The 18,611-nt window shown below is 34.7% G+C and overlaps 1 protein-coding gene across 1 annotated transcript in view; it reads left to right on the forward strand.

Moving 5' to 3' along the window:
* LOC149797444 (alpha-1,3-mannosyl-glycoprotein 4-beta-N-acetylglucosaminyltransferase B-like) overlaps nt 1–18,030 on the forward strand; it is a 77,676-nt gene extending 59,646 nt beyond the window's left edge. The window contains exons 12-14 of the mRNA XM_089962256.1: nt 3,821–4,014; nt 5,250–5,502; nt 9,358–18,030. Of these exons, the coding sequence (XP_089818382.1) occupies nt 3,821–4,014; nt 5,250–5,502; nt 9,358–9,387 (477 nt within the window). The 3' untranslated portion in view covers nt 9,388–18,030. The remainder of the gene's footprint in view (nt 1–3,820; nt 4,015–5,249; nt 5,503–9,357) is intronic.
* The last annotated feature ends 581 nt before the right edge of the window (nt 18,031–18,611 follow it).

Here is an 18,611-nt window from a genome sequence, read left to right on the forward strand (position 1 = left end):
AGAGACTGTATTTTTTATAGGATTTTGATACAACATGGTAAGTAGGCTAATACTCATCAAGATCTCACATGAGTGTTATTATGAGTGAGATCCATGCATATTAGATGATTTTGCATCTAGTTAGATGAGCTTGTCAGCATTCATGTATTTCTGCTTCTGATTTAGTTTTGATCAGAGTTGGTAAGTGGTCTTGTATCCCCAAGATGTTGGATGACTGATTATGAGCAAGATGTATACATATTTAAGAGGTAATAATAAATCTGATTCACTGATCAATCCTGATTTTGATCAGTTTGCTTCAGCTTTGTAAGTAAGCTTGGTTTTAAATAGCTTCTGTATCAGTGAGATATGCACATATTGTAGGGGGACTCTAATTGGTTGTGTTTGTTTGATCTCTATAGACTATTTTGATGAGGGGATCTGCATCCACTTGGCTGTGATTTTTTTAAAACTTCTGTTGATTATATTGAGGAATGGGTTTGCATCCAGTTGGCCTTGGTTTTGTATATATATCTCTATTGACTGTTTTGATGAGGAGGTTTACATCCAGTTGCATGTATTTTTACTTCTCTGTTTACTATTTTGATGAGGGGATTTGCATCCATTTGGCTGTTTGGTTTTTTTTTACCTCTCTGTAGTCCTCAGGACTCTGCCACCCAAAAGGAGCCTCTACTTAGCAACAACCTGGAAGTAACAGGCTCAGACTCATAATGTGCTGCAGGCATAGTGAGCCGGTCATTGACATTCTTCTATATTTACTTTCCCAGTAGCATAAGAGACATCCAAGACCGCTCCGGTGGCCTAGTGGTTAGAGTGTCTGCCTTGGAAGCAGGAGGTCATGGGTTCGAACCCTGGCCGAGTCATATTAGAGACTTACAAAAATGGTACTAACAGCTGCCTCATTAGGCGCTCAGCATTAAGAAGTTAGTTTTAGGACTGGTCGGCCTGTTGTCAGGATAATGTGACTGGGTGGGACATGATGCTACATGTCTGCAGCATGATGCCCCAGTGCTAAACATCACTATAAACTGCCACACTGCAGACATCTTAGTGATATGACTGAAAAATTGTTAAAGCTACATTAAAAATCCTAATCACACACACAGACATCCAGTTTACTAACATATTCAAAAAATGATGAACACTGGACCTCAAGTTCATTATTAGATCTTACTATATGATGAGTGAAACTCTGCCTTACAGGCTTGGACTGAAGAAGTTTATTGCCCACTCTCATTGGTGTTCTGTCCTCTTTCTGCTACATCACCTGCCAGTCTACAGTTCTGATATTTATTGATCATTTTATACAGAAGAATCTACTTTCAATTTTTTCCACAATCTGACAAAGAGACTAAAAATTGGGGACTGCTTACACCATCAGTTACAAGTTCCAAGAGCCTACAGACATTTTTTTCACACAGTACCTTCCATCAGTTTTCCATTTTGATACATATGGGTTGATTCATAACATCGTGACCATAGGATTAATGTTGTATCTAATATCTATGCCAAATAAAAGGCTAGCTAATGTATTGGTGGACTCTTTGTCCTGCAAGAAGGAACTAACACAAACAGAATGATCTCTTCATTCCTAAGTTTTCACACAATAGATGCTTGATAGGATTGCCCTATAGATGACAATGTGGAATGCCAAAATTTCAACCTGTCTCAGATCCATAAGGCCTAGATAATAGATGCTCTTTCTATAGATTGGAATGGCCAATGTATACACTTTTCAACACCTCAAGTTCTGAAGGTGATACAGGAATCAAAAGAATCCACTCAAACTGGGAAATTTTGAAACAACCACATCAGGTGTGCAACAGAATCACAAGGAATCAAGATATTCTGTCATCTGTGTTGAGCAATTACAATGGCAGGTGTTCATCCCAACCCAGAGTTAGTGAACCTGCACATCTGGATAATATTAAAATATGCCCTTAGGCGCAAACAGTTCTCATTACAAGTGGTGGAGAATCCCACAAGTGAGATGGCATTCCACCTTAAAGACATATGAATACATTTGAACATATTCTAAGTGGAACACACAAGTGCACTTTATACCAATGTAGTCATCCATAACTCTGTAGCAAACTGCCTGTGGCTCTTCAATCAGAACAGTTAGCACATCACCTGTCTCAATTAAATCTACTGTTCCATGATCACTAGCACATTGTCCTATCATGGAAGGGAGCACATCAGACAAACCAAAGACTTTCTGATCTTATGTTCATTTTGGATTTCACCTGGCCAATGATACTGGATCCTTGTCCAAGTGGAATTTTTCATGGGTACTAACCTGGCTGAAGTAGACAAGCATTTGAACTGCTCTCAAGAGCTTAATTGGTTCACTTATCATAAGTCCAGCCTCCTCACTGATTTGGTGATTGGCAGTCAAAATGAGCAAATACACTTCCTATTGGTGGGCCTATTTACATGCTGTTCATATAAGATGGATCGTTCAAGAAGCCCCCTGCTTTCATTGTGAAGAACATGCTACTGTTCATGAGTAATCAGATATTGGTGATAATTCCTGTCTATTTAGTACAAACTTCATCTCATGGTCATCTACAGGACCCAGTGCAAGCTCTGAAGTGGTAGTACAGGAATACTGATCTGTTCCATCAATGAAGATCATGCCTTATTTTAGCATCAAAAGAGGGGAAAGGATGATATATCAACATGGATACTTTCATCCTGAATATAGTGGGATATCTGTTCCATATATCGGATTTAACCCACACAATAAATTTGTTTCACCTATTGGCTAACAAAGTTAGGACAATTACCACAAAGATTGCTTACGAGTAAAACTGTTCTCTAACTGTAATTATCCATTCTGTGGGATGCAGATCTGAGTACACTTCTCCAGCTTTTATCAGAGATCTTTCATCCTTAAAGGTTCATTTTGATCTGTTGTAACCTTTACCCATGGTGTAAAAGGTTACCTTTCTGGGTCATTCGACATCTTCATAAAGATGTAGCTTCACAACTTCTGCTGGATTTGCAAAAGAGAAATTTTGTACCTTTTTGAAGCCACTCCCAAACATATGGAATCTATTTTCCAGTAGGGTTGTATAGAAGGTGTTTGACTTACTTTAGAGGACTAGATAATCTCTCTGGTGTAAGGGAAGGTATCTCCATCCACCTATTACCTATTCCACTAAGGTATTATGATTGGGTAATGTATTGGAAGAAGATACCAATTTTTTCAGGTAAAACATGTTTCTTTGATAATACTTGCCAAATCATAATATATGTACACTCGCCCAGCCTCCCTACAGTTACATCCATATAGAAAGCATGCCTTTCACTCCAGTAGTGACTGGTGATTTCACAGGATTCAGCACCAATCCCGGTTATCAAGGGGATAATTACTCTAACTGTCACCCAGGTTGGCAGATACATTTTAGCTTGGGAGGACTGGATTTGTGAGGTGGTAGTAGTTCTCCTAAGGTATTATGGTTGGGTAATAATTATCAAAGAAACATATTTTACTGGAAAAAATTGGTTTCTCACTGAGATTATTGTCGTGCACTCATCAGACAAAACTTTTGACTATGTATCTATCCTAGTTTGCATGCATAATGACTTATTACTCTTCTAACATAGTTACAGATAGAAACCCAAAAATATGAGAAGGTATAGTTAATGAGAAGTGGAAAAATGCATATTTGGAGATAGTGGGATAAAAGTTTGGAAAATCGTTGAAGTTCTATATTTCTAGTGTTATTCAAAATAGTTTTAATTTTTTTTACTTTGTGAAAGTGTTTAAGTTTTGTATGTAAAATAAAGTAGAGTGTTGCTGTTTGTTTGATAGGACAAGGACTTTGGGAAGCAAGCCATACATCGTGCTCATGTCAACCCACCTGCAAGCCTGCGGACATCAATAAAAACATACCAGAAGTTTACCCTACAGAAAGCATACATAGGAGAAGATATTTTCTGGGGTATATCCCCTGTTGCTGGTGACATAGTTGAGATTATATTCAATCCATTTATTCAGTTACAGGGGTAAGTCATTATTAAAGTGATTGAAATAAACTTTGTGTAGTTTTTGTCAGCTGGTCAAAAAGCCTTGAACAGATTATTTTGTTCTAGTCATTTTTAGACACATCCTCTCTACATTCATCACAACAGGGTGCACTGGCCACCAAATCCTGTTTGCTATTGATAAGATGAAATTGAAAGATTCACATAGACCTTTCAGTGAGATAAGAAAAATGTCTCTCAGCCTATATATATCTCATTCTCTCAAAAAGAATAAAATTATTATGGCCGTGCCGTATTTGCTTTTATATGGAATTTCTGTTAGATTAATTCCAGCAAGATTTACTTCCCTTGGATACCAATATAAAGAGAGAAATAACTTTTTTTCTTAATTTTGTTTTATTGGTGTAAGAGGAATTTTTTAAAGTGTGTATATGGAGAGTTAATTTATTATATTTGAAATTGATCATCTGCCAACCATTGGTGCTATCTGCTACTTTCCTTTTCTGTATAGAGCTGATGTGGATAAACATGATATCACAAATGAAACACTTTTGAATGAATCCTATCAAAGCAACAGTAATGTATGGATGTATGTATGTGATTTCATGGCACATCAGCATAATCCAGGCTGTATAGTGCTTACCAAAAGCTTGTTAGCAAAATGGCAGTCAGATTCCTAACTAAACTCTACAGGATGACCATCCCCTCCCACCAAAAGCAAATATCAACCTGGAGACAAATAAAAAAGTACAAATATTACAAAAACTCTCTAAAAAGCATGCAAAACAGAGACATAAGTCAGGTGTTGCAACAAAAAAAAATGCATACAAACAGACAAAAGTCAGATGTTGCAAAAACTCACAAATAACATACAAAACAGAGACATAAGTTGGGTACAAAAAGAAAAGTCTGTAAATTACACATTCAGAGATTTTATTTTTTAAACTTCAGTCCAAAACTTTTATGGTTGGAACATCATTACAGGATGCATCCCAGTGCCAATAGGTTACTCAAGTTAGTTGATTCTTAAGACTTGCAGGAGAGCACATTATACCAAGTCAGTATTCCATATCTATAGGGTGAGCCATAGAAAGGATACCTGCTTAGAAAATGTTGAAATATTCATGAACCTCTTAAATGATTTATCTTGCATCTTAAACCTCCATACAATGTTCAAAAAAGGACAAAGTTACATCATTTTTTTCATTGTCCTTTATAGACAGGTTTTCACTACTTATTCCTGTTTTCATTCTCAGGTTTCTATTCAGAAGTGGAAGTATGCAGCATCCAGAGGATAAATTTGTCAACACAACAGTTGAGATTCTGCCAGAGTTTGTTTTAAGTGATACAGATCAAACTGTGGCCAATAAGGAAGCAACCTATGTAGTTGTTGGAGAGTTTAACAAAGCTGGTGTTGCCAAAGGTGATATAGATCCCTTGTATGGTAAAATTCAGAGCATTCAATTAAGAGTTCTCCAGAATAGTCAGAGTTGGGTTCTTCTTAATGAGGTAGGTTTTATGTGCTGTTGGTTTAACTTTTTTACCACTCTGAAACATAGACCATGCAAAGGTGTCACTTCTCTGATTGCATTGTTTTATATTGTTGTTCCTATATGCATCAGTTTTAAGTTTTACATTTTGCTCAGTTTCTTTGAAATAATTTTATGAACAGGTTTTTGCTAACAAATCTAGGTCACAGAGACTCCTTATTGTGAACAGATGTATCAAAGCGGCATTTACGTTAAGGAGAAGCCAGCACTGCTTAATGTTAACATGCTGAATGTCAGTCAGAAAGCTGTGGGTTCAAATTGTACCCAGATGAGACTGGGTATACTGCCAGATAGGTCCTAGGGCACTTTTCCCCCATGTGCTGTGTTGCAGTATGATCTTTCAGGCATTGTGTGCCATTAAGTAATACAAAACAAACCCATTTAGGCATTGTGTGCCATTAAGTAATACAAAACAAACACATTTAGGCATTGTGTACCATTAAGAAATACAAAACAAACCCATTTAGGCATTGTGTGCCATTAGTAATACAAAACAAACACATTTAGGCATTGTGTGCCATTAAGTAATACAAAACAAACACATTTAGGCATTGTGTGCCATTAAGTATTACAAAACAAACCCATTTAGGCATTGTGTGCCATTAAGTATTACAAAACAAACCCATTTAGGCATTGTGTGTCATTAAGTAATGCAAAACAAACCCATTTAGGCATTGTGTGCCATTAAGTAATACAAAACAAATCCATTTAGGCATTGTGTGCCATTAAGTAATACAAAACAAACCCATTTAGGCATTGTGTACCATTAAGTAATACAAAACAAACCCATTTAGGCATTGTGTGCCATTAAGTAATACAAAACAAACCCATTTAGGCATTGTGTACCATTAAGTAATACAAAACAAACACATTTAGGCATTGTGTGCCATTAAGTAATACAAAACAAACACATTTAGGCATTGTGTGCACTAATACAGAGTTGCATCTAGGATTTGATAAATGTGGGTACTTGCCCCCACTGAATCTGAAAAAGAGGGGAGGGGCAACATAGCCATAAGGGGGTGGGGTGGGGTGGGGGGCTTCCAGTATGGTGTCAAAAAACCTCAATGTATTCAAAAAGACCAATAGCAAGTATAATAAGTGCATTGGCTAGATGCTTCCTGCAGTTTTGGTTCAATTTTGATTGCTGAATCCTCTCTCACAGTCAATGGTTTGGTATGGCATAACCATAGCCACTGATGCTAAATGAACACATAAAAACCCATTACACTGATACTGAAATGTAACCTGTCTAGACTGGAAAGAATTTCATGACAAAAGAAACAGGTACCAATAGTCCAGATTGATTAAAAAAGAAAAACGTTATCCACCATTAAACATTGACAGGAAGTTAAGACGAGTCACCAAATGCAGTTTCATTGGCCGATCATGATGCTTGGTGCTCTTTTCAGTAACACAGGGATTCCTCAAGATATGCACTGATCGAAACCTAAATGATCATGTTTTGGTTGCTTATAGTATTACCAATTTTCCATCTAAATTTCAATAGAAAAAATGTAAATAAAATAAAAGAACTTACCTGAAATTCATCTACAGAAGCCCTTGACGAATATGTCGTGTTCCCTCCAACTCTCATGTTGCCAAAACCAACACCCAGAAAGTCAACAAAATCCAACAATGAGCCGTATTTTAGAGAAGCAATATTATCCTTCGCCAAGTAATAGGCAACTGACATAGCATGAATAATTGATTCAGATTTCTTGCTGATAGGTGTCATGCATGTAGTTTTAAGATTTTCACTTAGTTTCAAATCCTGAATTGCCTGTTTGTGAGCTGGTAATTCAACATGTCATCAAGGGTTGATGTCCAGAAATTAGCATCTCCAGGTGTGAAAGAATGTTTATTTGGCCAGTGTTTACACACCATCTGCAAAGCATCTCTTTTTTTTTTCATTCATTTCGAGCCATGGTAAATTTTATTTCCAGCCTGAATTGAAAGAGTACTTTTCTTCTTGGCGTTAGATGGACCCTCAGCTTCATCGCCGCCATCTTTAAGCACATCATCACTAGCATTGTCTGATAAAGGACTAACCTGAGGAAGTGTTTGTTTGCTGTCATTTTGCCTTTCAACAGAAACTTCTGCACCTTGACTGTTATTATAAGTGTTACTGCTAAAAAAATGAAAAATTGTCCATGTTTTAACTGATTTTGCCATTTAACACGTCCCACCAAGCCAGCCTCTGTATCAAACGTGCTCTTTTGATCTTTGTTATTAACCAATCAGAATTGAGCACATGACACACAGAAATACATGATACATTTACTGCCATACAAGTACAACATATTCACCGAGAGTGACAACTGGGAATTTTACAGCAAAAAAATAATAAAATAACACATTCTACACCAAAAAATGCACACAATTCTTACTTTTTGCACAATTTTGCCTGCATAAGATTAAAAATCTTGCAGGAAATCTTAAATGGGGTGATTTGCACTATTGCGTGCCATAGATGCAACCCTGAGTAATACAAAACAAACCCTTTCAGGCATTGTGTGCCATTAAGTAATACAAAACAAACCCTTTCAGGCATTGTGTGCCATTAAGTAATACAAAACAAACCTATTTAGGCATTGTGTGCCATTAAGTAATACAAAACAAACCCTTTCAGGCATTGTGTGCCATTAAGTAATACAAAACAAACCCATTTAGGCATTGTGTGCTTTTAAGAATGCAAAACAAACTCCATTTTACAAAAACTGTTGCATGCAGTGATCAAACTTAATAGGTGTCCTCATTTTGAAGATTAACATTCACAATTTTTAAAACGTGGTCATTGTGATTTTCTTTTCTTGCATGAGTGACTATTTTAGCTGATAAACAGGTATAACATAGTATTCTGTGTAATTATTGTATCATACATATTTTGATTCTACCAATTTTTATGTGAATGCTGTCTTCTACAAATGCATATGCCTTTGAGGAATCTTTTCATATTTTGTTTGTTTCCATTTGCCATGTTGCCATTTAACACGTCCCACCAATTATTATGTATATATTGTGATATCTAGAGTAATGAAATATGGTTACCTTGATGAACTTTATTGAAGTAAGTTATTATGGCCCATACCTTACAGCTCACTGACTGGGGTTACAGTTTATATTTGATGCTCTTTTTTCCGACAAATCTCATTCTAGAATTATTAAACTATTTACGATTTTCATCTTTACAGTCCAAGAAACTCATTGTGACCTATATTTAATCTTTTAGTTTCTTTGGTTAGGGTTTGTGTTGAGTTCATATGCCCACTACATCATTTGGCTCATTCTATAGATAGCATCCTACCTTGAATCGTGAAATACAGTGAGGGGATGCATATTGATAACAACTACATCCTTATTTGGAATAGAGGTCTCTGTGACCAATATTTCATTCTTTAGTGAATTTGTTGAACTTTTTAAAAAATTCATTTATTGGGTACTATTATTGTTTGACTCAAGAAATTTGAGAATGGATGCATCTGCTAGAACTACAAACAAAAAGGGTTACTGTGACCTACTTTTTGTACTTTAGTAACATAAGTATTTGTATTTAGCTCTTGGCCACACAGATCTTTCAATATTATTTACATTCTAGGATGCATTGATTACCCTTTCGGACCAGTACAGTCTTAAATAGGAATAAATATGTTTGTTCAATGGTAGACTTCCCATATTAATATTAACACCTTACTTGATAACATTTATTTAGAATTTCATTACTTTAACTAATTTCATCTTGTGCTAAGTAATGGTTCTATTTTCTGGCATTTTGTTTAATTATTGATGCAACATTTTTGCTATTTTATTTCAGGTCCACTTGATTCAAGCAAATCAGAGATGACATTGGAGGAGAAACACCCACCTAGCATGTTTGTTTGTGTTGCAGTTTAGTATGCGGCTGTCATTGTTGCATGCCTACTGACGAATAGAACATCATGAATTGCAGCAGTTGGAAATACAGTTAGAACATTTGACACCTTGTGGTGTAAAGATCCACTTTGGTTTATTGGTGCAATAGAAAACTGCATTTTCAAAAACATCTTTAAGTGTTTGTTTGAATTGGGAAAACGATCTTTCAGTTTTTGAGTATGTTAAGGATGCTTCTATATCACGCAAATATCTTATTTACAATCATCACTGAAATATGCATTGTCAGTAAAACAACATTTATTTCTTCAAAGTTATGTACAGCTGCATACAGAACTGCTCACCCATATTATCAATCTGTTAATCCAATTGTCATACGTCACATAATGTTTAGCTCACCAGCATTAAGTGCAGAAGAGCTTGTCCCGGTCTTATAGTCATCAGTGTTGGCTGTGACAGTATTAGAAGATATACGCCTTTTATATTTAAGTCAGCGTATTTGCTGGCAAGTTTTGGCATCTACTGACTGGTTCATTTCTTGTTTTTATTTGAATGCAGTTTTATCAGTGGTGAAGAAACTGAATTCGTGAAGATATTTTTAAATCTAAGATACTCTGTACAAAGTAATATATATATATATATATATATATATATATATATATATATATATATATATATATATATATATATATATATAGTATATAATATATATAGTATATAAATTCTGTGATGTGCAAAAGTTGTAATCCACATTAACCAAAGATGCAAATTTTAATGATTCTAAAACCTGATTAGCAATTGTTGGGGTGCATGAAACATTTTTAAAGTAGATGTCAAGTTATGTAGTATCAGAGATGCAATATGATTCAATATATTATTTGTTAAAACCAGACTTTAATGTATGAGGGTTGATCTAACAGTACATGGACACTTGGGATAATAATTAAACAGAGGTACATAAGTCAAACTTTGTCATATGTAAAATCAGCAATTTCAAAAGAATTAAACAATGTTGGATCTAAATTTATTAATGTGATTTAGGTAACATAGGGAGACAGTACAGGTTAAATTAAAAGATTATTCTCATGGTTTAGGAGATGAAATTGCTGCAGAATTTGCAAAATTGCATATTAGAATGATATACTGGAATTGTGACACCATTCTATTAAAAAATGCTGTAATTTCACCTGACAAAACATTCTAATAACACTTAAAGCAATGTATAAACTGTGCATGCGTAAAAAGATGATATCACACGCACTGTGCAATTTTTAAAAAAATACATTTTGGGAAATTACCAATAAAAGCAAAGGAAATGTTTAAAATTGTATCAGCAAGGAACATTTGTATTGTGTTTGCTCATAGCGCAAGTCGCTCTGGCAATTTCATGATGGTCAAAGCAATATATCATATGAAGAGAAAAAGAATTCCTTGCATTACTGAATGTGCCTATGTTTGGAAGATTTTGACCTTGGGTGTGGTGCAGTCCAGAGAACCTAAAAACGAAAATGAAAATAAGTAGAGTGGAACAATGATCTAGTGACTGTTGGATAGTTTTATAGCATGGTGTTATCTTGAATCACTCATTATGTTTATAGCTGTTCCAGTTCTCTGTGACAGCCATGGTGGTTTAGTAGTTAAGGGATTGGATTCCTGATTCCTTGCATCAGTCTGGATTGGCTGTCATGGTGTGTCCTTGGGCCAAGGCACTTTACTTGCCTTGACATGGTGTACTCTTCAAAATGTTGCTGTGTTATAAAACACCAACACAACCCTTTACAGGTCATAAAGAATTTGGATTGCTTTATAAATTCAGTATAATAATTTTATGAAACTTTCTCAGATATTTACAAAGTGGTATGTGTTTATATACATGTCCAATATGCTCAAGTTTCACTTATATATTTTGGTTTAATTATTATAATATGCTGTGTGCATGAACATTTGGATCAACCCTTATATAGAAATGAAAATAACTCCAATTTTTAAGGCAAAACTAGTCATTGAAACTGTTTTTAAATGTGTGTAGATTGTTGTGCAATGATATTTAATAATGCTGAGAAAATGGTACACTTATTTTGACATGAGTGGAACAACATTTCATTACTTGAAAGATTCATGTTTTTAAAGAAAGAAAATTTCTGTCTCTATAAAATATATATGTAAAATTTTTTAGCATTTGTGTAGGTGCAGAATTTGTTGCCAGTATACTGTGTAAAGATTAGTGCATTTGAGAAAATTCTCAATTGTTTTAAAGAATTTGTTCTATTTTCTGAGACCTTCTGATGGATCCAAACAGTTCATTCTTGTACAATATGCCATGACTTTCACATATTTTACTAATGTACTCCATGCTTCTTCTCATTTGAGGTTTGCAATAAAAGAAGTTTTAACTGAACACTCAGCTTGCATCAAGGATTCAGATACACTCATAATCTTGAAATCTTCTTGAAATGATTTAACTTTTAGATCGCCTGGAGGTTGTTTTTCTGATCTTTTTTAAAAATCAAATTTGGACTATGCACTTGTATTATCAAGAGCTTAGACAATTTCAGTAATGAGCATGATCTATGCATATTAATTAGGTAATATATAATTGACCAAGCTTATTGCCACTCTAGAAGTCTTAATTTTTACCTAGTTTTGATCAAACTTGGAACAAGGGTTTATATCATCAAGATCTTGGATGCTACTGAAAGTGAACAGGATCCACACATATTGATGAGGTGATCTTGCATCTGATTGGCTGAGCTTGTTGTTTTTTTTAAAATCTGTTTTAGATCCGACATCAGATATAGGATATATTAATGAGATACCTTGAGATGCCAACATGTATGTTTAATTTATACAGTACTTTAGATCATAATATTTCCATGTTTTCCAGATTTTGAAATAATATGTGCAGCATATTTGTCACATAAATTTTTTATAAATTCATTGTATAGTCAAGGTATTTGCAGTCATTAACATTTTAAAAAGAAAAAGATAACTTCATCTTACCTGCTAAATCCAAGAAATGCATGTGAAAATATGCATGTGAAAATTTTCAGAATAATGAGATCAGTAGGAAATGTGTTCCATATTTAATGAAAATTTTACACTTTCTAGCTGTAACATTTGCAATCAAAAAGTTTACAATTTTTTTTTTTATAGAGCTACAAAATCGATAATATCTCATACATTTTTAACTATTTATGTGTATTCATTTACACAATTGATTTTAATATATTCTTGGGTACCACCAAAAGTTGGCTTAATGTGTTAGGTGATGTAAAGATAAGGTTGAATGATAAAATTCAACAGAAATTGATAATGCCATGCATAAAAAACACAGTTCTTTGCCCTTTTTAATGAAGAGTTCATAACTTTTTCCCTTTGGAGTTTAGAATTAACACTGTTGCAGTAATGCCTGTCAGATTTTTAACCAGATTTTATGTTAATCTTTATCTCTGATGTATGTATGTATTGAGTGTTTTGTTTGTTTGAAAACGGGTAATACTGTTCATAATTTGCTGCTTCACATCACATAATCAAGGCTGATATGGTGGAAGTTTTTAGTTTTGACATTCCATCACTCTTTTTTTTTTGGGGGGGGTTGGGAGAATTTTCAAGTACAGTATGATTATTTTTAGTCAGTGGCATTAAAAAATAACACAGTCAGTGGTATTAAAAAATGACAGTCAGTGGTCTAATCTGACCCTTATCAATGCCCATTTACCTTTTTTCATTGATAGGCATGTTCATTGATGTCTCAGATGAGCTTAAAACTAGCAACCATATTTTCCTATATGTGAGTGAAAAAGACCCTCATGGGTCTCTGTTATGACATTCTTGCCAAAGATAAAGAAGTTGAGGGTGATTTATATTCAGTTGTTTTGTTTTTCTCACTGGATAACTGTTATTTAATTTTTTGCCAAAGTTGGAATAATATATTTTCCTTGGCATAGAGAAAAAATATGTATTATTGCATGCATTAATGGAAATTTGTATTTATTGTTTTCTTTAAAAAATGGCTTTAAAAACACAGTAGACTGTCACTTTAAGCTGCTTTGTTATAAATTCATTTGTTCTAAATTTAGCATTGTCAGAACTGTGCAGTATTTCTCCATGCTGTATTGCATTATACTGCATCACATGTGCACAGAATGCTATAAAATTTATCGTGCACATGTAATGTGCATTTGTATTTTTGTAAATGACTTTTTATTCCTATCCATCACTCTAGATGCCCATCTGTCTATGACACATCCCTGCTTAGCGCTTTAACTTTAAACCATTTGAGATTAAAGGATAACATTTTGATTGTTTATACATCATAATCAGAATGTATGTTATGTACCAGATTGAGGTTACCATCTTCAAGGTTAAGGTCACAACTCTATTTTGTTTTCCATCCCACTTTAATTTGCGCTTGAGAAAATAAAGGCCTTTTAGAATAAGGGATGAAATATGGTATAATTGTTCATCATGCACCACATTGGGGGTGTTGTATTCACAGTCAAGGTCACATATCAAAATTTGATGTTTACATCACACTTTCCCATTTGCTTTATAACTCTAAATCTAATTGAGATTAGGGGATGAAACTTGGTATATATGTACGTCATCACTAGAAGATGTCTTGCATACTGCATTGGGGGTCTTATCTTCAAGGTCATGGCTCAGTATTTTATGTTTACATCACACTTCCCCATTTGCTTTAATACTCTAAATCTGAGATTAGATGATGTGTACATCATCACTAGAAGATGTGTGGCACACTGCACTGGGGGTCGTCTTATCATCAAGTTCAAGGTCATGGCTCAGCATTTTATGTTTTCCATAACACTGTCATCTCCACTCTATAACTAAAGAATATTTTTGCTTGTTTGCATATAGTTATGTATTCCACAGACTTATCAGAAATGAAACCAGTTTTTAGGTCAGCTGGCCAAAAGGACAAATGAGCTTATTGTATGGCATGTCTTGCATCATAATTATCCATCTGGTCAGTAATTGCTATTTTCAACTTATCAAACAATGACAGACTAATTTCAACCAAATTTAACATGGAGCATCTTGGCATAAAATATAAAAAGCATTTAAATGACTTTGCTCCCAAACTGCTGAATAAAATTTGACTGAAAACATTCTGGCAAGAAGAGATTTTGGGTAACACAGTTGATGATGGTCCATCACCAGATATGGCCACTGTTACCAAAAATAGATACACTTTTAAATGACTTTTCAAAAACTGCTAGCAGATGAATCTAATTTGACAGCATCCTGGCATGAAGAACTTTCAGATTGTGCAAATGGTGCTGATCTACCATTAAATATGACTGCTGCTATTACTAAACATGTCAGGAGCCATTCGATGGCTTCTCCAGAATCACTGAGGAGAATTCAACCAAACTTGACAGAATGCTCCCTGACATAAAAACGTTTATATTTGTTCAAATGATGTCAGACCACCATTAAATATGGGTGCTGTTGCTAATAATAGATAAACCACTGAATGTCCTGTCTTGAACAAAATGTGATCCAATTGGACAGAAATCATCATGTCATGAAGACCTTTACAATTTTTACAAATGATCCGCCGTCAAATATAACTGCCAATACCACAAAAAAAGAAGACCTTTAAATGGCTCATTCTGCAGAGCCACTGAATAGAATTCAACCAAAATAGACAAAAAGCATCTCTTCTTGAAAACGTTTAAACATATCAAATGATACTGATTGACCGTCAAATACTACCACTGTTTGTAGAAAAACCTTCAAATAATTTCTTGCAGCCATGATCACTTAGTGGCTAGGACACCTAATCCTAAATGTAAAATCCTACAACTGGATTAACTTTGGTTGGCTGCCATGGTGTATCCTTGGGCAAGATACTTTACTCAGATTACCTTGGCACTTAATAACCTGCTTGTAATGCTGTACCGTAAAACACCAAGCCAAATTTCTACAAACTTGACAGAATGCATGCTGACATGAAGACTTTTCAGTTTGTGCAAATGATGCCAATCTGCCACCATATATGACTGCTTGTACTAAAATGAGATAAACCTGTAATAAAGTCTTCTAAATAAGTACTTAAAGAAAATTCTGCCAATTTAAAGACAAAATTGTTATATCTTTGAATGCTTTTCAGATTTTATTTTAAAAAAGTATCAAAAATGGCATGCTGAACAGAATTCTACCATCACACATAGATGTCTTTCAGTATTGCTCAAATGATGATGGTGTGCAGTCAGATATGGATAAAGATGCAAAAACTAGAGATCTGTTCATGGTAGAATCAGTTGTAAATATTCAAAATTAATATAAAATGAATGTTACTTCCATTGAATGGGAAAATATAACATCATTTAAAAAAAAAATACTGCATCATATTTTCATATACAACTGTCACAATTATGCCAGTCATAAATGTGTATAGAATTTTAAGTGAAGTCATCTGGAAAATTTTGTCATAATGGGGTGTTTTAAATACAGAATCACAAAAAGAGTATGTAAATACTTTATGAATGAATTTTGGCAGCTAAGAACTAGAAATAAAGTGAAATAAACCTTGAAATAGTGGTCAAACTCAGTTTAGTGAATTTAATAAAGTGCACGACCATGTCTCCATGCCTGCATAATATGAGAGACAGTGGTATAGTGAGGGGTGTTGTATTGAGGAGCATCATCATGATGGCCCACTGTATCATTGATCCAGATTATTCTGTTATAGCCAGCTTGAAAAAGAAATAAAGTGCAATCTTATCTTTAGTTCAGTGAAACCTGTCTATAAAGAAAACTGGAAAAGTAAAGTGGAACCAGTTAAAAGGGACACATGAGAAACAAGAAAGTAAAACCAGCCTACAGAGAATGCTTGAAAAACCAGTAAAATAATTTGTCACATTTCTACATGTATATCATTGTATTTTTATGTGAAGAACAAAGGGGAATATCACTATCTTTTATCATTTGATTTCTGTTTTGTATTACATAACCCTCTACCAAGCTTATAGCACACACAAAACGGCAAACCTATATTTCTTTTTTTTATCACATAACATATCAGGAATGTGACAAAAATAAAAAAATATCCCTTCATAAGTCAACAGTGTTGTTTATGAAATTTCACCCATGAGATTAGAATTTGGCATAAAAAACTCTGCGTTTGATGCAGAATTCAGATCCAAGAATGGAATTTTCCTGTTCTACATTAAAAGAAAGTTTCTGTTTATTCTCTCTAGACCAGTGTCCTTTATTTAGAAGTCAGTGAGTAAATTTGAAGATGGTGTTGTCCTTTATGAATAAATATAATTTATATGCATGAGTCTGCTAAGACAGGTTTCACTGGATGAAAATGATATATATATATATATAATTTATTTATTAATATGCTTCTTCTAAAAAGGAGAGCATAGATAAAACAGCTTATCTACAGTAGTGAAGTTAGTCATACCAAAGGATTGTATTACAGTATTGTCTTCTGTATAATGTATTAACTGCAAACATTGTAGACAGCTTGGGTTGCCCGGCCCACTTTGGCCTTCATATATACATTGTAGACAGCTTGGGTTGCCCGGCCCACTTTGGCCTTCATGTATACATTGTAGACAGCTTGGGTTGCCCAGCCCACTTTGGCCTTCATATATACATTGTAGACAGCTTGTGTTGCCTGGCCCACTTTGGCCTTCATATATACATTGTAGACAGCTTGGGTTGCCCAGCCCACTTTGGCCTTTATATATACATTGTAGACAGCTTGGGTTGCCCAGCTCACTTTGGCCTTCATATATACATTGTAGACAGCTTGTGTTGCCTGGCCCACTTTGGCTTTCATATATACATTGTAGACCTAGCCTGGGTTACCTGACCTACTTTGGTTTTCATTACTATGTAGTGGATAGCCAAACCAAGATAAGGGGAAACTTTTGAGGTGTTAGACCATGCTGTAAATGTATATTCAGGCAAATTAAATTATTAAAGAAATCCATGATTATTCTTCACACTTTTAAGATAAAGAAAAACAAAATTTATATCTGTTGGGAAGATTCTTGCAAAAACAGTTTCTTTGTATGCATCTTTTTGATGTCATGTAAATTTTGACATCATAATGCCAATGTTAACACTTTCTAAAAGGATGAGATCAAAACATATCCCATTGATGTAAACAAACTGCCAAAGGTTGTCATTTTTTGGTGTTTTTTTTTCTTCTTCTTTATTCTAGAGTCCATTATCAGCAGATTCTCAAAGCATATACAGTTTGGGCAAGCCGAGACTTATTGTAGACCCAAATTGGTTTTTGCATGATCAGCCAAGGGATCGGTGACTGCACTGTTTATTCATCGTATGTTTGTTTTGATATTATACATTGTGATGATAGGGTCCATGCTGTTTATGATTCAGTATAATTGTTGTACATGGGAAGATACTGTATTATAATACCAAAAATTTAGGCCATATCTGTGTTTTATGACCAAAACATTTATTATAGTTGTTAAATGTGTAGAAAACTCAGATTTCTGTTTTGGTGGCAGTGTTTTATTTGAATTAATGAAATGTTTTTCGGTCCAGGTTATATTTGTATGTTTTCTGTACTAATGCAGTGTTGTTGAATAAACATGGAATGGTGTTTTTCTTCAAATATTAGCCTCTTAATTTGGGGTAGGGAAAAAAACATAATCAGTCCAATGCCCCAAAGTTATAAAATTTATCAATATTTATAAATATTGGGATGAACTTTCAAAGCTGTTTTATTTAGGACATTTATGTCAAGTTGTAGTGACACCACTCTGGTGTCCTAGTGGTTAGAGTGTCCGCCTTGGATGCGGAAGGCCATGGGTTCAATCCCCGGCCGAGTCATACCAGAGACTTACTAAAATGGTACTAACAGCTGCTAGCTTGGTGCTCAGCATTAAGAGGTTAGTGTTAGGACTGGTCGGCCTGGTGTCAGGATAATGTGACTGGGAGGGACATCATGCTACATGTTTGCGGCATGATGCCACAGTGCTAGACATGACTATAAACTGCCACATTGCAGACATTGTAGTGATATGTCTGCACATGGCCCTACCTGCTAATGCATATGATGCTGCCTGCTAATGCACATAGTCCTATCAGCTAATGCACATTGGCCTTACCTGTTAATGAACATGGCTGTTTGCTAATGCAGATGGCCCTATCTGCTAATGCACATGATGCTACCTGCTAATGCACATA

This window comes from Sinohyriopsis cumingii, chromosome 6 (genome assembly GCF_028554795.1).
Source record: "Sinohyriopsis cumingii isolate HCF-2022 chromosome 6, ASM2855479v2, whole genome shotgun sequence".
Taxonomy (NCBI): Eukaryota; Metazoa; Mollusca; class Bivalvia; order Unionida; family Unionidae; genus Sinohyriopsis; species Sinohyriopsis cumingii.